Source organism: Psittacula echo (assembly GCF_963264785.1).
Source record: "Psittacula echo genome assembly, chromosome: 2".
NCBI lineage: Eukaryota > Metazoa > Chordata > Aves > Psittaciformes > Psittacidae > Psittacula > Psittacula echo.
The window spans coordinates 40880938-40906757 of NC_137737.1; the positions used below are offsets into that span (position 1 = coordinate 40880938).

The following is a 25820-nucleotide window of genomic DNA, read 5'->3' on the forward strand; positions in this document are numbered from 1 at the left end:
AAGCTGCCTTAGTGATTCTATTTTTACTAAAAGCCTGAAACACTGAAATCTCAAGCCTACGTTAGCATATTACTGAAGAGAAAAGCATGCACGTTCAAAACAGGACCTCTGTACCAGGTTATAATCATGTAAGAACAGCCACTTTTTTCCTATTACCTTGGTAATTCAATTAAGGCAGAACATGCTAAAACCTTAAATACAACTTAAAAGGAGCCCAGAGGTGTCCCTGTCCAGCTAGCTACAACATCTATCTTCTGCACTGTCACCTCAGAAAAGTCACGAGCATGAGGTCACTGCTGATCTTACGCTCTTCAAATAAGGTAATACTTCAAGTATTGTTAGCTAATGAGCTACAGTAATTTATTTCAGTTATCTGAAGTCCTGAATAATCTTAATATTGAAGAATACTTGTATTTTATTGCATGTTAATTTATGTAATTGGCAGGTCACCTTAAACAACAACAAAACAAACCCTGGAGTTAAGCTGTAGTATAACTCATGTACCGGGCAATTTACTCTAGAACCACATCTCTTTGTATCCTCCTTGCTCCAGAGCTGTCCTGTCCTCAATTCCTCTACATCATGCTTCCCCTGCCACCAAATCCCTGCTTGTTGGTTTCCAATTTTCCATGACTTCAGATAGGGTTTTTGTTTTTTTCACTACTATTAATTTAATGGATTTAAGATCCACAAGAGGTATTGGCTAGGTATCTACAAAGTGCAAAACCACTTTTGCTGTGTTCATCTTTTCCACCTATTCTGGCTGAGACAGGATCTGATTTTTGAAGAGCAAATCTGAAACCTGTTAAACTGACTTTTTTTTAACAGAATATCTTAAAATAGAAAGTGAGAAAACTTCGACTGAAAGAAGTATTTTGAATATTTTGCAATTAAGACAAAAAAAGTTGTATAATTATGAAAATTCCAAAAATGCAGCAACAGCAGTTGCTGAACTAAATTCTTTTCCATCTGACTCACCAAAATGAGGGATGAACATCAAAGCTTAATTTGGACACAACAGTTGATTTAATTAAGCACCATCATTTTTGCTTTAAAAACTTGCAAAAAGGAAAGGTTTCTTTAATAAAATAGCCACACAGTTCTGGTGAAACTTTTAAACGAGGAAGATACTAACTTCTGCATCTCTTTGCAGGAAAAGCTAAAGGCTGTGGTGCTGAAAGACCAGACTTTATGATTTTTATAAGTCTTTTGCTACATATTAGGAATTATGAATTATATGCTTTTTCCAGCTTGAACACAAACAGAAATTGAACACTGATGCTATTTCTACTTCAAAATTAATACTCAATGTTTCTGTAAACCGAAGTAAAATCCACCTTGCATTCCCTGATCCATATTCATTAGTGACAAGGATACTAAAAACAAATGGATATATTCAAGGGAAATGAAAAGAAAGACCATGTCATATTAAACAAGTTATTCTGATAACAGATCTGACAACACTTACACTGGCTGAATATCAACTAAATTTTACAGTTTAGATTATTACATCAAAACCACAAAACCATGGGCAAATCTGCCACATTTATAAGTTACAACTATACCTTTGTTACTTTACCCTTAGTAGTATTTTCAGGTATTGATTTACATCCTTAACCAGTGACTTAAAAAAAACCTCAATCAGAAGAAGTAATTTCACTGCTCCCTCAAATTTAAATGACATTAATACTTGCTGTGAAAGCACAGCATTTGCCTATTTGAGATAAAAATATTTTTGTTAACAGATCACTCATTAGGAATACCAATATCTTTTTACGTGTATATGTATCACCCCTCTCCATAATATATTCTTGTAATTTTGCCTAACAGGAACTGCTGCTGAATTCTCTAGCATGTTAAGATTAATGTACATTTTTAATATATTCATATTTTTATGAACTTACGATAATATATTTGCCTCCAAAGAGTAATTTTTATACATATATATACACACACGGTATGTGCTTGAGTCAAAAAATTTGTAAGAACAAGTGCTATGCATCTGATTATCCATAATAACACCATCAAGAAAAATAAAGTAATATAACTTAGAATCATTACTATTACCTGGAACAGCTGAGGTAAAGCTTTCACAGTGAGACAGAACCATATTCCCAGCTTGCATGGAAGTAAGTCATGCCACTGTGGTTTGTCCAGTACTCTGCAGTTAAATAAAACTGTAAGTTTTTCACTACTTCCACATAACCATAAAGTCAGAACTTTACCATATCCTTCAAGATTATTAGCACTTGTCAACTTCTATAAAAGCGTGTAACTACATAATATTAAAAATACATTTTGAATATTCAATTAAAAATACGTAACAGCTCCCTTCTAATCATCACTGTATTTTAATCTCTTAAAAAGGGCTTTTCAAGAAGATAAATTCCTAAGCCACATAATCTCTTCAGTTTGAAAAAAAAAAAAACAAACCAAACAAATCCCTGGAAAAACCTCAAGCCTCAACCAAGTGTTCACAAGTGCTGACAACCAGATATGAAGACTGTAGCATAAACAAAACAATACATAAAAATTAATGTCATTTGCAGTTCACTGGAGCATTACTCACTGATGTCATCAGGAAAGACAACAGGCAGAATGGTCTCTGATCTCCATCCTGCATTGATCCAGTTCATGCCCCTGCTGTGTGAACTATTTAAACCCGTTATTTCTTTCTATGAATCAATAGAAGAAATGATGGTATCTTTTGGAGAGTCCAGAAAGTCACTATTTGCCTACGTGTTTCTTAACAAACAATGGTGTTAGAAGCCTTTACTAACACGCTTGCTTTTAAGTTAATCAGATAAAAACCATTAAATCAGACAAACATTAATACCCCATAAAAACTCCTTGCTTGGTATGGTAATAAACTAAAGCTTAAATAAATTGAAAATTGTTAATTGTAATAAAAGGAAAAAAAAAATCTAAGGCAGAAAAAGTTGTAAAATCTTCTAAAATCAATTTGTAGAAGTAATAAACCCTTCTATAAGCCAGATATCATTAATTCAGTCTTAATCTTTCAATTATTGTTGATCTGCTGAATAAACACCACGCATATATTCCCAAATCAAAAGCTGAAAACACATCTACACTGGCACGCTTCATATCAGCAATTGCTGTTACTACAAATAGTTGTTTTTCTCATAAAGTATTTCAGAGATGCAAGGAGAACATGACAGAACTAAACTAACAGCTGATAAAATGATTTAAAATGCAGAAAACAAAAGAGTTTCTTCCCACCTTTCATTTTTGTCTAGAGCAGCAAGTTTGGCTTCATCTGTACCCCTGGTGCCTGGTTTTTTCTTCTTCTCCCTCTTTTTTCTGCTAAGCAGTTCATCCTTGATGTAGAAAGAACTACGGTTACAGGTTATCATTAGCATGTAAACCACAAATGTTACTGGGACTCTTCTGTGAAGGGTAAACAGTAGAGTAGCATTTATGCAAATGTATCTAGGGGTCCTACATGATTAAGTAAAATGATCTATCTTAACAATAACTGTTGCCATGGTATCCAGTCTTTAAACACACATGAAGTCCAGTTCTGTCACTCATGTGTATCTCCATAGCAATCAAAGTTTTCTAAGAGGAGAAAGCATTCAACTTGCCTCCTTTCTCATTCATCAACTTCAATAATGCAGTGGAAAATAAAAAAAAAAAAGTAAATAGATGCTAATGTATGAATATTTTTCAAATTATGCTTAGTTTTTTTTCTAGTCAAAGAGCAACAGATCCCTATATGACAAAAAATTTAAAAAACATCAAAAAATAATGTGGTTTATATTGCTTACCAATGCCTATCCTGTTAACAAAAAACCCAAAGCAAAAAATGCATTTAGCTAAGAACAAAGGCAAAGCAAGTATGACTTTTAAATGAATGAAAACTGATTATTTTTAAACATCTTTTAGGAAAACCATAGACATGACTACAGTAGCATACAATTCTGTGTCAACAGATGATAGGAGTTTTTATGCTTCTTCTTCCTTCCAGTCAAACAAAGACCCATCTCTCACTAGTAATTACCAACTGTAGAAAAATTCAGCAGTTTTTAGATTACTATTTGTGTAGCTCATTCTATAGTTATCACCATCTTAAATATAATCTTTTTTAAATATGAAAAATCCAAATTCAAAACAGAGGAAGTAGAAGAGATCCCTATAATATGCAAACTTCTGCAGGAAATTCAATACTAATAATTGAAGCAAGTTTGATTTATTACCAATACTTACCAGCTGTTTTTCCAGGTAGATTGACCAAACCACAGCATAATGACCCACTGTGAGTATAATGAACAAGAGTAATGCCAGCTCAGCATTGCTCATTTTTCTCACCCGCCTGTAGTAGAACACAGGCTGTCGCCAATCTGGTAGTCCATTGATCAGAATATCATCATACCTACAGTAGCAAATATAACAGGCTTTCATGGAGAGCTAAAAATTAAATAAGCCAAACCATCCAATTATAAAAGAAAACAAATGATAATCCACAGACAGCTTGAATAATACACACAGAAAAGATCATTTGGGTTTTGTTTTTTAGTTCTGTTTTTGTTTGAGGGGCTGGTTTTAGAGCAATGCCTTGTTTTGTCAGCTGCTAGGTTTGCATCTGGAAACAAGCAGAATCTAAAACCAAATGCTGGGGAAATGTATCTAGTCTTTTGCAATTAAAATAAATAAATAAAGTGATTCGACTGCTCCTGCAACACCCACCCACCCTTCAGTTCATTCACTTATGACATAACAGACTCCTAGAAATGTAGCTGTGTTCTACCTGCCTAGTAATCAGTGGGCAGGTCTCCATGATAGAAGTAAATAACAAACCACACACTACTAAATACGCAGCAAAGAACAAAAGTCAAACACTAGAGAAACCCATTTTTCTTTCACAAATTAAAAGCACAAGTGTTGGGGGAGGGGAGAGGTATTTTTGCTTTCATTTTGTCCTTTAGTAGCACAATATCCATTAGGTAAAAATGCTGCCAGACTTAACATCAATTCTGTGTCAGATATGAATTTTAAGTTAAAGGCTTGATTTTGATGTTATAAAACAAAGTTCACCACAGCAAGATGATTTTGATTTTCTATTTGAAAAGCTGTCGCCAAAAATCAATCTATTTTAAAACTGTTTAATTTTACTAACACCGCTGACTGTACAGAAACCATTTTCTGACAATTTGTCTGTTTTCTTCACACAGATGTCTTGAAATATCTTAGTATGTCTGGGGTCTTTTATTTACAGTATGTTACCATCAATTTAAAAATAAACAAGCCACAGACATGCAAAACAGATTCTTCTATTTGTTAACTTTGAAGAGTAAAGTTTCAAACAAAAATTTCTACAGTAAACTCAAAAACCTGTATGTTCAAGATGCACAACCTGTTAATCTTAAATTGAACACAACTCATTACATATTCTAATCACACCATTTCCAGAATTAAATCTCCACTGAAAGGCCTAATTTGGTGCAACACATTGACCAAAATATTTTAATTAAAGATATTCTGAGTTAGTCGCAGGCCTAATTACAGGAATAGAAATAGAGCCTATATTGTCATGCAGGTCAGTAGAACTCAGTAGTAGGTTTTTCTCAAGTAAATTGACCAATCCAGGAATAATAGCGCAGCTGCTAAACTGCCAGTCTTGACATGTAAATCAATTTAAATGCAACAACTGCACTAGCTACTTTGATAGTTATTAAATTGATACCTTTGGAGATGTACTGAAAAAATTCTCCACAAGTAAATTCATTTTTTTTAAGCAGAAAAAGAGGCAATGCTTTTCAATTAAAAAAATATACCTTAATTCAGCATATCTAGAGAAGCTGACTTCTGGTAAAACATTTGCTCAAGCTGGCACCATTATTTCTATGCAAAAGATTTAACCATGCAGGATTCTTCAGTGCCCTGAATGCTACCAGCAGTAAAATTCATATTACAAAACTCTATCTTCCATGCAAATTATAAGACTAATAAGATTAATATCCATTATTGCAAAATTTGAAATAACCTTTTTCTTTTCCAGTAAGTCAAAACAAACTAACTACTGATGCCTTAACACAAAATCGGGTCAGAAAAATGGCTTAGTATGCTACTTCAAAACTAAACTTCTACGTAACATTTTGTTCAAGAATTGAGTGAAAGTTTTAGCATTTTAGAAGTAATACTGCATCCCCTAAACATTGTTAGAACACATGAAAATATTTTAGAAAACAAACCCATTTTTAAAACACATTAGGTTGATAGATTTCACAACAGATGTTCTTCCTTTGAAAGCTTCAGAGAAATATATGTAAAATCATAAAATTCTTTTAATACTACTATAAATTTATTAAGCACTTGCTTAATAATATATACTTAATAAACTTAATAAATAATAATATAATTACATATACTTAATAAATCATACTTTCTTATAATATTAAGGCTTGCTAATTTATGTACTGAAAATGTGGCTACTGATTAAATAAGGTCCAATACAACAATATGTAAAATGGGATTGCAAACTGACGTTTGACAACCACGTTCTATTATAAATTATCTGTTAAAAAATAATAAATTAAGACAGCAGAGTCTCTTGCATTAAACACTTTAAACAGCACTCGGTATTTACTAGGCTACGTCCGCTGTTCTGAACAACAGTCTCCAAGGATTAAGTCTCAGAATCAATGCTCTATTGATTTTATTATCAATGAGCATTATGGCTCACACGACTGGCCATTTTAAGGGAAGATAGCTTCTATTATAACCCACTTTTTAGAATATATACTGTTAAAAGATAAATCACTGCTTTCAATAGTAATTAAGCTCTGTATTTGAAAAATAAAGATATCAATGATTTTCAGGTTTTCAACTGGAAAATGATCCTACTGAAACTCAGAAGCTTCCCATAATTTTAAAATCTTGATTTCCAAATTTAGGACATCGTCTAATTAAAAGCAAGTTTCTCATTAAGGAATTTCTTTATAGAAACCTTCATTAACTATAGAAGATAGTTAATCCATGTGCATCAAGAACTACATTCGAAATTTAATTACAAAGCATTCTTCTTTCAGCAACCTGTATTGTTACTTTACGTAAGGGAAAAAAAAAAATCAAGCTGAAAAGGAAAAAAAAATACATCTGCAGTATTTTTTCCTCAGACATATGTACACAGAATGCAACAAATCCGACATATGAGTATGCCTGCCAGTTGTCTGAAATGTAGCAGTCAGCAAGCTACAAAAACCCCAAAGCACCAGCACAGGAACAAAAAGCCAAAAAAAAAAATTCCCCTTTTATAACTTAAGTTGAATTGATTTATTTTTTTAGAACTGAGTACTCTATAACAGACTTGTTAGTCTTGTACTCATGAGTAATCAATTGCAGTATTATTAAAATTTCATTCTTCTGTAAAGTTGCATTGAATAGTTTTTAGAGGTCTTTGTAGACTCAATTACACTGCAAGAAAAAAAAAATCTCCATTAACTGTAGTAGCTAATTACAATATCATCTATTTTAATATAATTATAATTTACTCTTCCCTCCATGTCATATTTCAAATAATTTAGAGATCTGATATAGTTTATATCCTGTAACCTTGAATTAATGAGATCTATTCTGAACTATGGGAGGACTGCACTGGTGTTTTTTATTTTGGGGCCTTTTTTCCTCAAGATGTCAAAGACATCCAGTGCAACATCAGCCAGAACAGTTTATACCTATGAATACAGACAATTATAATGAGAGCTAAGATAAACACCTTTCTTACTATAAACAAGTATATCTTGATTCCTTTGCAAATGCTTCCTGTAATCAAGCCCACATTGTTACAGAGAATAGGCCTGGTAACTTACAAAAGCTCCTTAAAATGGTAACAAACAATGAAATTAAAATGTAAGATTTTTTGACTAATTACAATTAATAGAAGTGTGCAAAACTATCTCCTTTTTCATAAATTAAAAATAATCAAAGGCTAATAAAATTTACCATTGTCAAGTTGATTTACCAATAAATGCCCTAAAGTAAAATGTATTTCAGGAAACACACCTCTCTCTCTGTTCCTCAGAGATAAACTTTTACATAGAATTTTACACTTTGCAGTGTACATACAAAACATAAAACATTGTGTTCTGCCACATGTACATTTAACTTAATCTTAAACACTTTATGTTAAATAATGCTGCATGTATGTTTAATGTTAGAGTATTAGAATGCTTTGGCTATGTATAAATCAGTGCGTAAGATAAAATTACTAACATGGTAATACTACTATATTCTGTAGTTCTACTACTAATATTAGTATATTTCACTAGCAACTATATAACTTTCTCAAAAAAGCAAACCATAATCTTAAAGCCCTGTATTATAATTGTCAGTAGAGGCATTGTGATGTTTTAAGAAAAGCTTCTGCCACCAGATGAAGTAAAAATTTACTGATAAATCTGAAAATACAAAGAGTTTAGAAAAATAATCACATATAGGTGGCCAAAAGATCTGGCTTTTTAGAATGCTGTTTCTTTACACATACACACACACACACACACACAGAGTTAACACCTCTGCCATTCACCAAGACATGGAGGAAAGGTCTAATTAGACACAGTTATATTGCTTCAAAGTGAGTTCATCATTCACTCAAAGAGTGCAGGACCTTATTCCTGCCTTTGCTGGTTCCACTCTGTAGGCACATCAGGACCAATGCCGGCCTACATCGCTTTTGATATGAGCAGTAAGAGGCAGGTACAGCTGATTTCATTGTTCAGAAGCAGAAGCCTTCAGCTCACTCTTCTCAAGGTGGTGTAATCCCATGCCCCAACCCATTTAGGTGTCCAGTTGTGAAGCGATTCAAGCTAAAATGCCAAAATTCCTCACTGACCAATTTGTAAGAAATAGAACTTACTTCCTTCTCATCCCATCAGGTCTTTGAGTTATTTCAGATATAAAAACTACCACACTGTCCAGGGTGGGGGGGAACCTGGCAGAAAGCTTTGTTACAGCAGATCCAAATAAGTGTCTCCGAAATCAGGATGAAATTGAGTTGATAAGCTCTGAGAGACAAAGGGTGCAGTGTAGTTTCTCCCCAGTATATGGGCATGACAGTAACCTTTGAGCCTCTTTTCACTACCATCTATCACCTCACACAATGCATAGGCAAGTATCAACATCTAAAGTAGGAAGATCGCAAAAAAAGCAGTAATTCTCCCTTTTCTTCTGCCAAGAAACCCACAAGTTACCTTATAATGCAAACAATATTAGAGAGGGAGCAGCTCCTTAGCATGCTTACTTAAGACTTGTTTTAAAGACATGCTACAACAATGCCTTACAGGATACAGGACAGACCACCCTCCATTTACAAGCTCAACTGAGAGTTTATCATTAAGAATGTCAACTGTGTAATATATCTGACCAATAAATGTTTTCTCAAAGCAATGACACCATACAGCTATGCTACTGTACATGTTATTTCTAAACTCTGCATATTATTTCCAGAAAATTCTCTGAAGAGAAGCTATTTAATCAACTATAGAGGCAATATCAACCATGCATCCACACTGTGCAAGAAAGATACGACGCTATGTACAAAACAAGTTACTGACAGTGAACTCAATCTAAGCGAGAACAATCTACCACTGCTTTAACTTCTCATTTGTAATCATTGTGCTGCACTAATTAACGAGATTGTTGTAAACAAGTTGGGTTAAGTCATTCATATTCGCAATGCATGCAAGGCTTAAAACCCTAAGTTTTACAAGCTACTGCATCACAGTTCCATGCAAAAAGCTGCTATTACAGCTGCAAGGAAATTCCTAGAGATTCCAAGCTGGAACTAAGCTCCAGAAAGGCAGTATCAGAAAGTACACGTAAACAATGTTATAAACAAAAAGGTGGGAAAATTTGGGGGATAACTCACTTTGAGTGGTCTGAAACCACTTTAACTTTTTTTTCTTTAAAAAAAAAAAAAAAAAAACAAACAACATTCCTCAAGTAGAACTTCACAATGAAATTCTCTTGAGAGGTAAAAAAAACCCAAAACAACAACCCCACCAAATTTCCAAAAGTACTTCTATTAAGTACATTTTCATGACACTTCAAGAGAGGATTATCAAAAAGTAGATAATCTGTACTATAAAACCTGGACTTCTGCCAAGACATCTACAAAGCCAATAACCCTTCAAGAAATGTCTCGTGAAGCCCTGTTTAAATACTTGTAAGCCGAAAGGTGATTTACTGTAACTCCAACCCAAAAGCAAAGCTCTTTCAAGTGTCCCAGATAATCATTAAATGCTCATCAGCTCAAAAGAACAAAAAAAAAAAAAAAAAAAAAAAAAAGAAAATTTTAAACAATCTTCCAAAAAGCAGCTCAGCCCCAGGTTTTCAGTTCCTAATTCTATCCCCTCCAGGTACTGCTGGACATACTCCTGAAGCAGCAAGGACAACTATTACTTATTAAAAACTTATGCTATTTATACCAAAGTTTACGGTATTATAAATAATACATCTGAAAGAAAAAGCAATTAACTAAGCAACAGAAAACAATGTTGAAGATGTACACCGGAAATAATCCCTAAATATCATGCTACAAACATCAAGATATAAATTTTATTAATACAATGACATACGACTGTCTGCTGAATCAGTGGCCTGTATTTTCAACCATTTCATTGTTTTAATAAAATAAGCAATGAGAATTAACACAACTCAACAAAAAGTGATATAATTAAGTGTTAAAAAAATTGCTCCAAATAACAAGCAAACTTTTGAAGTTCTTTCAGATACTGGTTTTAAGGGAGTATAACCAGTATATAACACAAAAATAAACACCAGCTTCCACTTTAAGCCCCATACAATCTTTAGTTAAACCTAAGAATTGCAAATGTAAATTATACAAAAAAATCATCTGAAGAGTTACAATTAAGTCAAATAGGACTTAAATATATCACTGGCACGAATGCTTTATTTAAGAAACTGCGAACTCACCTCTGCCTCCTTTCTTCATCCTTTAAAACCTCATAGATGGCCACCAACTAAAACAAAACCAGAAAAAGGGGGGGGGGGGGGGGAGAACCACACATGAAAGAGTTTACAAACTTTGAATAGTAGTATCATATTTTATGTTTGCCAACTAATGACCTTTGCTAGTTTTCACATTCCCCTGCAACACTGAGAAGCAAACTCAATATGCAAAAGAAACAGTGACATATTCATACACAAAGTATCATCAAATACACAAACAAGCAGCTCCTACAGAAGGCTTTTTTTCCCCGTCCTTGCATCTGTCAAACTGAGTCTTGCATCAGTTACAGCTTAAAAATAAAAGGTATAATTTGTTTCATCCTAAAGATGACTGAAACTAAGTAGCCTCTATTTAGTCATCAGAAGTATATTTCTAAAGGTAGAGCTGATTACAAGAGTCTAGAGGTTTCACTCTGTAAAGATTCAAAAGGCACATATTCAAAAACTAAAATGAATGTTTTCATTAATTATGCCCACATATGGCATGCATTGAGAACTGATCAGATTTTTTTCTCTGCTGCTTTTGAAAAAGCTATTTATAAACAGCCTTACATAAAGTGCAAAACATATTACCCTCCTAAGAGTACAAGTCTAAGTGTTATGTTCAAATTAATGTTAATAACAGGTAAATATTAATTTAGGAGTTATTCAACAAGTTAATCCTGAAAAAGTGTACTTGTTTTTAATCAATACATCAGGAAAAATGTAATTCAATGTTCAGCTTAGTCATTTCAAAGGTGTACCATTGATCTTACTGAAACACACCATCATAAAAAATTCCGATTCTATTTTCCCTAAAAATTTTATTGCCACATATTGCACTTACTTGCCTAAACTGTGTCTCTGCATTTTCATCTTTATTCTTGTCTGGGTGTAAAACCAGTGAAAGCTTTCGATATGCTTTCCGAATGTCTGCAGACGAAGCATCCTTAAAAAGTAAAAGCAAACGGTCAGAAACTAGTTCTCAGAACTTGTTAACATGTGAAGACAGTCAACCAAGTGCAGGAACTAAGGCAACGTAATTTGAGACGTCTAACAACCAAACCATGCAACTAGCCTAGCCTAAATGACTGAATGAAACAGTCATTCAGTCCAATTCATCTTTCAACTTAATTTCCTTCATTACCATACATCCATTACAGTGATATTTGCCAAAACTTCCAAGCACTTTCTTGCTTAAACACTAACGAAGGCACCTTCTACATCACTTGAAAGTTCAAATAAAAACAGAAAATTATTGCATCTGCGTATCTTCAAGACAGACATCACTTCAGGAAATTATCATGCTCAATTTCACAAACTCATGACTTGCTCTGAACTCTTCTCTTATTAATATTTACATGTAATTCACCAGTAATAGGACTTCCATTCAACTTCAGCTTCACTGTGTCTAAAGAAATGTATTTTTCTAAAGTAGTTTCAAATTGCAGTCTTGAAGCTGTACTGTAGCACCGACATCAATCTTTATCTTAATCATTGTAAGAACTGCACACATTTGGGGAGGGAAAAAAAATAAAACTCAGGATGTAAAATGCATCAGTGAAGTAGCAACTTAGCTGCACAATGCACAGATTTCTGAATGAATGACCGCTATTTAGTACATGCTATAAAAATATCCAGAAATGGAAGATTTCAAGAGTTATATTACACAGTATATAGGTGTTAAACTCAGCAGAAGAGACACAAAGCATCATATTTAAACAGAACTACTTGCATTCTATTACTAACATCTCCAAGGCAACATTTTAGAAATCAACTGTTTATCTGACGATTTTTATTTCTTGATTTTGTATATATTGTTCCCCAGTATATTCTCTCTCTCAAAATTACAGTGTCAATAGGGATTAAAAACTACCAAAACCCAGATCTGAATTAGCTGTGAGAGGAACAGAGCTGAAATAAGATAATAATTAATGCAATACTATAATTAGTCTGTCAGTCTTTTTATTACAAATCATTATTTTCATTTTAAAATTTTCAGTTTTATAACATGAGGCTATTATAATGCTGTACACAAGTTTGGGCCAGGAGTGAATATTAGAGAAAGACTGGAGGAGGGGAAAAGGATAAAGCAGGGGGGGAAGCAGAATTTTCTCAAATTCAGCTTTAGAAATGATATTTTAAGTAAGCTGGTATTATCCCCAAATGCAAGACCAAAATTTGCACAGTCTCTTCTCTGCCGAAGGAGGAAGGTGCTTTTATTACTCGCAGGAAGATTTCTCTTGAAAAGACTGCATATGCATTTTTCATTTTTAAATTTTCCAACAGCTACTTCTAAGGCCTGGGACACCAAAGCAAAATTCCTCTGGTTAAGTACCAGCTTGCTTCCAGCTTCATTGCTGCTAGGGAGCTGTTTCATACTGCCATTGTTTTATAGGTTTATTTTTTAACTCTTGGTGAAGGTGAAGGAAGAGACAGTGACTAAGTATCTATTCTAAGCACAAAGAAACATTAAATTCTTGATATGCAAACTTAATAGAATTAGATGGAATAAATAAGAAAATGCAAAGTAAATATTTTTTTAAGTTAGAGATTGAGACCATCATAACCTCAAGAAATGCGTATAAACGTGTATAACCTCCAGACTATGTATTTAGGATAAAACACAGCTTATTCCTTCTCTACCACACATTTAGATGTGCTTGATATTATTTATGGAACAGTCAGAGTGAACAGCTAAAAACCTGATACAAGCACATTAAAAGGTTGTCTCACAGCATTCTTCCAATTACTTCAAACAACAAACAAGTAAACAAAGCTATGGTGTTTTCAGTTGTATCCAAACAATTTAAACTTCAATTTTATTTGACAGCAGCATAATTATTTGTGCAAAAGATCAGGACAAAAGGTAGTTTATCTGTTTCATGCATAAGCAAAGCAAGAGATCGCAATTCAACTCTGAAAGAATAAAGCTGCTTAAATATTTACGTTGCTTCACCTTCAGAAGCTGAAACAAAAACTTATGAATTTACAAAAATAGATTGTTCCTCTTAGTTACCAGGAATAATTTAGAGATACTTTTGTTGCCCTCATCTACCAATCCAGTCAGCCACTTCAAAAACAATGTGGGCTTGTCTTCAAAACAAAGTATTTCAGCACTACTACTGCAAATAAAAATCAGGAAATAGTTTACTGGCCATGGTTTTAGCTAATTGTAATTAAGCCCTAGAAGGTCAAAAAGGTGATAATAATACTGACAAGAAATTAAATATGAGATGTTGCTGTGAATGATTTAATTACAACTGGTCTACATAAATTTCTGCAGCAACAATATTTCTGCCTGCTAACTGATTTCTCCACAATACTGTCAAACACAACACAGGAATATGCTGTATGTTCCAAATGTTTTGCTAATTAATGCTACCTACAGGTAATGTTGGGCATCTTCAGGCAAGGTTCCAGATCCTCTGGGAGTTGCCCTGAACAAAAGTGGTTGGGTTTTGAGAAAAGCCTCTCATCACTTGAGAACTTCCTAGCAGTGTATGACCCTACATAAGCTACAAAGAATGATTATTTTCAAACTAATAAACACCTACCATACTTAAGTCAGCCATTCTAAGAGACTTTCAATTACAGCTAACTGAGTTTGTTAGCAACCTTCAGGAACACTGCCATAAAAGGCTGAACAACAAAACACTGAGTTAAGAGTCAGTGTTTTCTACAGACTGAAATATTATTTCACATATTAGGGCAGAAGTCCAAAGATTTGAGAGAGAAAGCCATGACCACATTAAGGTTTTCTGCGTTTTAAAAAAAAAAAAAAAGCTCAGAAGACATGCTGGATGACTTTGTTTGCAGAAATCTTGATCTTAGTTACATTTAAGGAGGGAAAAATAAAATCTGTATAGGCATGTCAGTTAACAGCAGAAGCAGCAGGTAATCTTAAAGACAGCTAGTGCATTAAGTGATTTCTCCAACACTGTGCTTCAGGTTGGCAAATTTTACCACCAATTAAGGCAAATGAGCCTGTCACACTGTCTCCCTCATGTGGATACAAACATCAAAAGCACCACCTGCCTTGATAACTATCTCTTCAAAGCACTATTGTCCCATCATGCTTCAAAGGTTGAACATCTCTTCACACATCCATTTCCAGTTAATGGATCTTACAAGTTGAGAACTACTCTCACTGCAATAGCAGCACAGACTTCCACATGCAACATGCAAGCCCACTTTCATATGAGACACTGCTGTTAAGGAGGAAAAAAGGCAATAATCCATCATGTGTATTTTGAAACACGGAGCATAACACAAGCACTTATATTAAAAGATAAGGCAAAATGAATGCTCTAAGCTAAAAGAAAAGCTGCTCAGCTGTCAGCCGCAAAGCTGGAAAAAATGCACATAGTAGACAACTCAATGGAGGAAAAGGTGTTTTGTGCTAGATTTAGTTCTCAGAAATACCGAACTGCAAGACTACATTTAGATAGGCCACAGTCTGGTCTCTTATGTATGCAAATATGCAAGTATTTATGAGGGAATTTCTTAATTGCTAACACTTTATTGAACAAGCAGAGTGCCCATGTGTCTACTTATATGACTTCTAGGTAGATTGTTAGAAGTTCATCCTTATACACTTTTTCACATAATCCCTTATACTACAAACAAGTATTTCAGCACACAAACAAAATTACCATTTGAAGGAATCAACAGTATACCAAGAGCTAAACACATTTAAGGTACTCTGTTAGAACATTTAATTTTGTCTAAAATGTAATACACATCAGATTCCCAGAGTGGGAGAGAGGAGGAAACTCTCTTATCACCATTTCTGTGTTAACTTTTGGCAACTTGTTCAATTCAGACAATGAAAAACACATTACTATATTTCATTTTACTCGGCATCATTTTCATATGCTCTAGTATTGACAAGGAAAGATCTATCATTAGACTACAAATACACAAGGAGGAACAAAGAAAGAATATTTTCACAACACATATAAAAATAAATCACCCAACCAGGCATTTGTCCCAGTTTTAAAATTCATTTCTTGCTGAAAATGTACGAAGATTCAAATCTGATCTCCTCCTCTGTCTATACAAATCCAGACTCACACCTACAGAGTTCACTTCCACCTTTACAATAAACAGAACTGGCATATTACAGTACAAGCATATTACTCCACTACCTTCTATTCCTAATGTAACTATGATTACTAATGAAGCTAAAAAAAAAAAAAAAAAAAAAAAAGAAAAAAAAAGCCTCATTGTGGTCCCAAGACAATTCTTGGTGAACACGTAGCATATCAGATATTGCCATAGGCAAACAGTGATTAGGTCAAGGGGAAAAAAAATAATCAATGTCTACATAGTTTTCACTTACCAACATACACAATTCAAACCCCAAATTGTTCCCTTGAGTGCAATGCAGTTATACAACAAGACTTAGTTACTTACAATTTAGCAAGTGCTTCTAACACAGTAAATGTGCTTGATTCATCCTGGGTTTTAAATATGCCTGCTGATGTCTTCAAATAGGTGGCATGTATCTTTATTAGCAATACATCTTTATTAGCAATGGGAAGGCATGTGGTCCAGAGGACCAAGTAGGAAGATAGAAATCACATTTCTATTCACCTGCAGTTTGGCCAATCACTTGTTAATGGGTGAAAAGAGAATGACATCAGTATGTCTATTTCACTGCAGTGCTGATGTATAACTGTGTAGAATTTTCCACAGCGCGTGTTACTGAAGCTATACAGCAACCAAAAGTGACAACTGCACAGAGCACCAGATGACTGTATTTCAAGTGTGAACCTTATACCTGTAAATAACCTCAGCACAAGCAGGCCTTCATGAGGCCTTTTTCAGCCTTCCCAAGTTATAAATCAAACTTACATAACTCTTGTGTGTGTTTTTATTCAAGAGCAATTAAAAAGGAATATGCTTTCCTCAACAAAATATCCCATTCAGAATTTTTGTGTAGAATAAGGGATATAAATCACTATTTTCCTTTTGGTAACCATCAGGTATACAAGTTAAAATAGAATAGTACAGGAAAAAAAAGTAAACTTTGTAAATTCACAATCATGTATTTTTCTTCCATGATTTGAAACTGCAGGATGCACAAGCTGTCCAACACAAAGTCACAACACAAGCAGGGACAAGTAACTGGACAGAAACTACAGATGTCTCTTAAACATTGTGCCAACATTGCTGCTTATAGCTGGTTATTCTCTTGTGAAATCCACAAAAAACTAATATCCATAACCAAACAAACATGAGTGTAGGCCAATAATTAAGTATCCACAGTCCTCATTCCTTAAGCAACATCAAGGAACACAATGTGACCCTCTCTTTAAACGTCTCATTCTCTTAAGTGGTCAGAACAGAACTACTGCTGTTCCACAAACCTTCCCTAGGTAATTCTTATGGCAGAAACGATACAGCTGTGACACTTCTTCCAACCTGATTCTCACCCCCACTTTGTTTCACACAGACTGACACATATCACTTCAACCTGCTTGAAGGCCATTCTGACTGGAAGCTTACCATCAGAACTGTACAAGTCAGTGGTTTGCCTTAGCTCTAGACTTTGTTCCTTTTCTGCTTTGTTTTTTTAAACAAACAAACAAACAAAAAACCTCAAACATTTAAAAAAGTCAATGAGACTTGAAGAAACAAACAATAAAATTCCCATCATCAGCACCAACAGCCTTAAATGTCACAAGACAGATGATCAGTGCGCAATCACAAGCATCCTCATTTCCCCAAACAGCTTTTCGGGAAGTAAGTTCCCTTTAAAAACAAAAAAAAACCCAAAACAAAACAAAAAAATCACACCTGTTACCATGCTGTTTCTACACACAAGACCTGCTCAGTAGCACCAGAATGACAAGCAACAGCCACATAAAACAGACATACCCATATCTAACAAGGTTGCTCCTGTAACAGCAGCAACACAGGACTAGGAAATAAAGGAAACTTCATCCATATCAAACTTGATTAAAATACCATTCCCATATTTGCTTCACATCCATCCACTGCAACCTGGTCCTAATTTAAGCTCCCATGACCAGGTTAGTTCCAAGAAGTACACCTGAGTTTGCCAAGTTTGCACTTGGAAAAACGTTTATAAGGGATAACAGAGTCTTATAGAAAATTCCAGAGAGGGGAAGGACCTGCTAGCAATTCTCAAGAACACAACTCTAGCAAAGAAAAGCAAGTGTCTCCCAGAAGATCAAGCATTATCTCTGAACTTTCACAGTTAACAGATACCAGCTGAGTTTTGGCTTTCATTTCTTGTTGCACATCCTTTGTTTAATTCACACTTTTTTATACAACTTATTTCTAAGACACTCATCTTTTTCAAGAATGTAAATTCAGTTAAACTCAAATTTGCTGCTTCTCTACAGATGAATGCTCCAAGTATACCCAGACAGAAGAGATCTGCTCCAAACCAAGCCATGTATCTCACAACATTCCATTGATTTTAACTGAATAACAGCTCAGCAGGGAAATACATAGGAACTAAAAAATAATGCTAAAAAGGTGTTTTAACGCTTTCTTATGTTCCTAAGTTTTGAAGCAATTCATGAAATGAAAATGAATACAAACCAGCACAATGTATTCCTGTGAGCTTCTGATAACTGGCACAATCCCTTCACTGGCAGGTTTGTTTCCAGGGGAGTGTGTCAAATGAAAGAAGACTCTGTTTTCAGCCTGGCGTGCCAAATGAATGAAAATTCTGCTGCCTCATGCTTGAGAAACCAAAAAAAAGTGATCTCCTCCAAACATGTGCTCAATTATACAGGCTTAGGTTTTCTTGACCAATTTGAACGACAGCATTTATAGGTAATTTTTTTCTTCTGCTGAAGCTACTTTAGCCTTTTACCTTTTTTACTTAGGTTTTCAGAAACTGATTACACAGGAAAAATTAGATTGCTCAAGAGAACACTGTCATGTATAACCATAAGTTATGTTTTAACGTAAGCTTTGTCTCCGAGATGCAGAGAATACTCATCAACTCAACGTTTTTAGGACTGTTCTTCAAATTCAAAATGGACAAAAGCTATCAAACAACAACAGAGGACATTATTCAATGTCTAATTTGAAATCCTCCTACTGTTATAGCTTATGTCCATTTAGGTTTTCAATTCTGGTAGTTCAAAAGGAAGGAATGAGTCAGTATCCTTTATTTATTTCACGTTTCTCCAGGAACACTAGGACATATATTTTGATTCAATTGTATAGATTACCTTTACTGGTTACATATTTATATAATATGTCTTATATAATTTTTATACTATAGATAGTTGTGTGTATTTATGTATACCTGTGTGTATTCTCTTACAGGGGAAATAAAGCAGTTCCTAGAGAGTTCTCTTTAAAATCTGCCTATCATATCAGATTTCCAGTGTACAGCTCTTGGGTAAAAATATTCCCTACAAAATTCCTGATCCTTCAACCTATTCACAGCAACTAAATTGCTACAAATACAGACCACTACTTTTACAGTCCAGGCTGGCAGGGAAAACAAAATGTGATCATAGAATCATAGAATAGCTAGGGTTGGAAGGGACCTTAAAGATCATCTAGTTCCAACCCCCCTGCCATGGACAGCAACGCCTCACACTAGACCATGCTGCCAAAAGCTCTGTCCAACCTGACCCTGAACACTTCCAGGGATAGGGCAATCACAACTTCTCTGAGCAACCTGTTCCAGTGGCTCACCACCCTCATAGTGAAGAATTTTTTCCTAATGTCTAACCTGCAGTGTCTAAGTCATGCTCAATGCCTTTGCGCCTAGATAGTACAGCCCCCTGATTTACAAGAGAGGTGGCACTATACCCAAGGATAGCTGAACACAGTCGACGCTTACCACTGTGGAGAATCTGTACAAGGTGGCGAAGATTTTGGGCTGTTGGATCTGACAAGTTCCAACCAACCATTCCTACAATGTAATGCCCCAAATATGCTGCTATTTGTTTATCTAGCTCTCTTAGAATCATAGAATAGTTAGGGTTGGAAAGGACCTTGAGATCATCTGGTTCCAAGCCCCCTGCCATGGTCAGCGACACCCCACACTAAACCATGCCACCCAAGGCCTCATCCAACCTGGCCTTGAACACCGCCAAGGATGGAGCATTCACAACCTCCATGGGCAACCCACTCCAGTGCCTCACCACCCTCACAGTAAAGAATTTCTTCCTTAGATCCAATCTAAACTTCCCCTGTTTAAGTTTGAACCCGTTACCCCTTGTCCTCTCACTACAGTCCCTGATGAAGAGTCCCTCCCCAGCATCCTTGTAGGCCCCCTTCAGATACTGGAAGGCTGCTATGAGGTCTCCACGCAGCCTTCTCTTCTCCAGGCTGAACAGCCCCAACTTTCTCAGTCTCTCTTCATACGGGAGGTGCTCCAGTCCCCTGATCATCCTCGTGGCCCTCCTCTGGACTTGTTCCAACAGTTCCATGTCCTTTTTATGTTGAGGACACCAGAACTGCACACAATACTCCAACTGAGGTCTCACGAGAGCAGAGTAGAGGGGCAGGATCACCTCCTTTGCTACATTTCAGCTTTCCTCTGCTACATTTCAGCTTTCATACATTTCCAACTTCTTTCCAGAAGGTCGGGAATTTGAGGAAATGAGAGAATCAGCAAGGCTGCATTCATACCAGGCCTCTACCTCCTCTTCCTTCTTTTGCTTATGCTGTTCTTATTGCACCCTTCCACCAGAACTGACGTGACTGACCCATACACTCCTACATAACTAGCCTGTCTTTTCAAATAACTGTTTCACAGATCTCAATTTAAGCATAATTTTTAGAGGGAGATTACTAATGACCAGAGATACTGGTCATAGCAAACCAAAGATCAAAACAAACAGAACAAATAACCCCCCTGCAAATGCTTTAGTCAATTCCTGTGCACATGAATTGCTGCTGTCACTTTTGTGACTACATCTTTAATTTATTTGTGAGCTCTAAAACTTCTTATATTTTTAGAAAGGTGTTTATTGCCATCCTTTCTGACATTCACAAAATGAGGAAAGGGCATACAAGAGGAAAGGGCATACAAGAGGCAAGATATAAGATGTATGGCTGAAAAGAAACTATTATAAAGCCATACAGGAAGCCAGCAGAGAACAACTCTCTCCAACACAGTTTTCAAAAACCTACCCATTAACTTCTGCATCAACACAACATTTACATAGTGAATAATCCCCACAGGCATTACCATTCAGAATAAACATTAAGTATTTATTAGCCACTTCCTCAGCCCTATCAGCAGTGAAGGACACCAATTTATGGGCCCACACATCCATCACACGCACACACACAGATGCCAATATAAAAATACATATAAACAAGTGTACCCCCCTCCCAGCAGTCCTGAATGCTTACACAATGCTCTGATCTGCATTTGTAATTGCTGCTCAGCTTCACAAAATATTTAAGAACACAGTTAAATAAAAGCTGTCGCATAAGCTTGGAATGAAAGCAGTCATTTTCATATCTTAAGTAACATTTCACATACAACAGATGACAAAAACATGGGTATCGTGAAGCTTCTCTTGCAGGTGCAAAACAAACCAGAAAGAAAATAAATCATACCTTGAATAGATTAAAGGATCTGACAAAAATGAAAATGTGCATCAAACAGGATTTTATGAGGTCTGTCCCAGGTGCACTGATACTCAGTATTTTAACCAGGAAGTTGAATTACAGAATCACTATTACACTGGTGGTTAACACTAACCTGGGAAAACCTACAAAGATGCTGTCAAAAAGAATTAGAATTTTGAAAGATCTGGACAAATTGGAGAATTGTTCTTAAAAAATGACATTATTTCCTAAGTGAAAGACTAATAGTGTACATCTGGGCAGAATTCATCAACTACACAAACACAGGATAGAAAAAAGCAGTTAGGCAGAAATGATCAGTGAATCACAAGCTGAGCACGAGTCAGTGGCATGATGCCTTTCTGTGTAGCACAGCCTGAGACACGAGCAGTGTGGCAGGGAGCAACCATTCCATTTCACACAGCAATTGTAAGACCTCAGCAGATTGCTGCCTCCAGTTCAAACAATGCCATTAAAGAAAGCTAAAAGCCTGTTCAGAAGATAAGAAAAAAAAAACCCCTGAATAATAAGAGGTCTAGGAGACAAAAATAGTGACTTGTTCAGAAAAACTGAAAAAAAAACCCAAGAGTGGCTTAAGCCTAAAGGAAAGGCAGCTGACATGAGGAAATAACATCTTCAAATACATTAAAGGTAGCTGGAAAGAAAAACGGAATAATTGCCTGGTCTATCTATCAGGTCTAAGCAGTAGCAGTCAGATAACAGCACAGGGAGATTCAAGTTAGGTACCAGGAAAACTTCCTAGAAGCATCGCTAGCGTATCACTGGAACAGACTGCTGAAGTCTCCTTTACAAGCAGGTCTTGCATGCATTTATCAGGCGTGACTTAAATTTAACCAGCTCTGTCACAGCAGGGTATAGTAGGTCACCAGCAGCCCAATATTTTAGAATGTAAATACCCTTTTGATGATCAATTTAATAATAACTCTGAAAATATTCCAACTGGATTTACTTTGTCTATTTCTGCAGTTTTAAAGGTCCTGGCTGAAAGACAGTATTCTTGTCATACTGAAGATGACAGATGCTCATGCCAGAGGAGAAAATGAGATTTTCACAAAACCTAAAACAGCTTCAGAAGGAGTGGCAAGTATCAAAAGGCGGCAGGAAACACTTCTTTGCTATGAAGTCCCATGGGGTCCTGCTCCATGACTTGGTCTGCGAAGCATTAGGTTTATTTTTCCTGTTACAGAGCAGTTACTCTGAACTACTAAGAAAGTCATCCTGTAAGGAGATCATCACTAATAAGTCATACACATAATCTGAGTTTAGAATACCTTCTTCATCTGTTATCAGCATTAGCCTTCAAAGATAGTATGGAACAGAAACAGGTATGATCAGCACAGTTCCTTAAGAATGTCAGAGGAAAATAAGGACTAAACAGAAGACAAAAAGCAAACGGGGATTTCTACAAATAGATTTTTTTTTTAATTCAGGCATTCCTTTTAAAATGTCCCATATTTTGTTTACTATAAATACTTAATTCCTGCAACAAAAACACCTAAATGAGGATATGGTGAAGCCGCTGTGGTAAACCATATCCAGCTACAGAAGTAATAATTTCTTCCTCTATGCAGAAAGCAGAAACACCTCTCTGAAAGTCATACCTATTTATTGTATGTTTACAATATATTTATATATTTATTTAATGTATTTCATATTTGCTTCCACCCTCCTTTTCCTGTTGTTACCCTAGCTTCTGTACCATACTATGATATTTCTGAAGGGCTCATTTCATAGAAGCAATGTTATTTTTCTTGATTTACAGGCACTTTAAATAGCCCTGTCCACTGAACTTGAGCTTTGAGATCTGGGTGTTTCTGAGCCCGCAGTCTTTCATTTGCTTGTTTGTCCTTCTAGAGCCTGGAAAAAGACATGAAGCATTTACGAAAATCAGTAAGTGTTTCATCTTGCTGCTAAAAAAGTCACATTGTTCGGTTTGGATAAACCTACTCTTCTCCAGAAAATAATGGTAGTTAAATGAAATGCATGAAAAAGAAGATCTCACATGTGAGGTGGTTGTTTTCCATGAACAAAATCATATTAGGGAACATTACTCTCCTCCTCCCTCAAGGAAAAATTGTTCCATAATTTATTTTTGGCATATAGAACAGAAAATGTCCACAAATCTTGAGATCTTAAAAAAAAAGAAATAAAAATATAGCAGCAATTAGGGGAGAATGGAGGAATTTTTATTTTTTTTTAACTTCAAACCTAACTGATCAGAAGTGGCCAAACGCTGCATATTTTTAACCACAAATGCTTCATTACAGAATATGTTAAGGTAACTTTGAGATTCTAAAAGAGACTAATACCACTGAAACCCCTAAAATACATTTACAAACCTGTATTAATTTATTCAAAATGTATTTCTATGTTTTTCTAAATGCATTGCTTTAAATAGCTAGGTTTATAAAGGACTACCAGCAGCATTTATCATATTCTTTCCTTCCTTATTTACAATACTTTCTACTGAACAAGTTAGGATTTAGCTCTACCCGTCATGTAGGAGAGTCACATAATGATCCCTTTATACTCATTAACTACCATTTTAATGAGCTATTACTACCTCGGGACTCAGAAGACCTCAGGGAGGTTGTAACATGCCACTACCTATATAGTAATTCACTGCTGAGTTAGTACATAGCCTCCTTGAAAGAATATAGGAATGCCCTCTATCACTCTCTGTAGTACAGATGCCAGCATCAGCAAAATTTCTGTGTGAAAGACACATCCCAGCCTAAAACTTAAACACCTCAGTTAAACTCCAGTAAGCTTAACACACTATTATTGCTGTGGCCCACCACTCTGCTAAAAGTTATCACACTCCTAACAAAGTGAAAGCATGAGCATTGTCTGACCACCTTGACTCACAGCTGGGTAGCAGAAAACACGGCAAACCTGGTAAAGTGCCAGGGCATGAGGCAGGGGACACTAACATCCCTAAAGACTATTCAGAAACCTGCCAGAGTCTGTCTGAGCCATAAATTAGCCAGCTGGTATTCAGAGGTACCTGGATAGAGAAATCAAGTTTAGCATTCGGAACCATCAATTAAAATTCACACAGAAACTTAATTTATAAGCACCTGAAACCTAAATAAAATTAAATTTTAAAAATCATGCCCGTATTTTAAAAACCGCAAATATGCAAGGACCTGGGACAGAACTGACTTGGAGACAGCCCTTACTATTAACCAGCAATTTTGTATGGAAAACTGGTATTGTGGCCACCGAAAATGCTTATCTGACATTATTTCTAGTGAGAATGAGCCAAATAATCCTTAAGGAAGATAATTACCTCCCGAGATTTATGGCAGCTGTGGACAGATACTGTTACACACAGTGGCACACTGTTCCTGAATCGCCGTCTGTGTTTTTCAAATCAAAATGTTTGAACTGAACCACAAAGGCCCAAGTGAGAGGCAGAAAGATCATTCCCCCGCTTTTCACACAGCCATTCCCCGCAAGCAGTTACTGCTCTTCTCTTCCAGTACTACCTTGGAGGCAAGGTTTGCATCAGGGAAGGAGGGGAGCAATTCATACTGATCCATCAACAGCTTCCCTCTTGGCCTGCAAGAGCTGGAGGAAGGGCAGAAGACACTGACTCTGCCCAAACTGGGAGATCCTCACAATGGGGCATTCCCCTACAGAAGCAGCCAAGGGAACAGGCACATGCCAAGCTTCTGCTCTCACAGCCTATCTACAGCAAGGCTGCAGCTGAACCAGATGCTCTGAAATCTCAGACAAGTCTAGAAGAGACAGAGGGCAGGTCTGCACAAGGAGGAAAGGTTGAGAAGATGAGTGTTAAAGCAAACAGTTCTCCAGATCAACTTCATGCATTCTTCAGTTAGGTGAGTACAACACCCAATCACCTCATCACTACAAAAGGCAGTGGATATCAAACATGTGTATGTGCCTGCTTCTCTCCTTATGCAGACACAAAAATAATTCAGCAAAAACAAGCCTTTTTTTGCTGGGAAGCTAAACAGCGTCATCACCATCAGAGGGCTGAGGGAGGCAAAATAATAGCTCTTACCCAGTGTTCCCTCTGAAGTCGCAAGTGAAACAGATTGGGAAATCCTCTCTACTCCTGACAGAAAAGTAAGTAAAGGGGCAAATGTAAGCTCAGTTTTTCAGCCACTGATATTAAGTCAGCAGTTGCATGGAGCATATTTGCCTCCCATCATCTTTTATCCACCCACCATCACACGCAGAAGAAACAGGTAAGAGTTTTCTTTTGATCACCTGTGTTT

The 25820-nt window shown here is 35.9% G+C and overlaps 1 protein-coding gene across 2 annotated transcripts in view; it reads right to left on the minus strand.

Moving 5' to 3' along the window:
* DNAJC1 (DnaJ heat shock protein family (Hsp40) member C1) overlaps window positions 1-25820 on the minus strand; it is a 114413-nt gene that overhangs the window by 61143 nt on the left and 27450 nt on the right. For both annotated transcript variants that reach the window (XM_080639539.1, XM_080639538.1), the window contains exons 2-6: window positions 11816-11917; window positions 10954-11000; window positions 4228-4393; window positions 3241-3338; window positions 2068-2161 (exon numbers count right to left, since the gene is read on the minus strand). In XM_080639539.1, the coding sequence (XP_080495665.1) occupies window positions 2068-2161; window positions 3241-3338; window positions 4228-4393; window positions 10954-11000; window positions 11816-11917 (507 nt within the window). The remainder of the gene's footprint in view (window positions 1-2067; window positions 2162-3240; window positions 3339-4227; window positions 4394-10953; window positions 11001-11815; window positions 11918-25820) is intronic.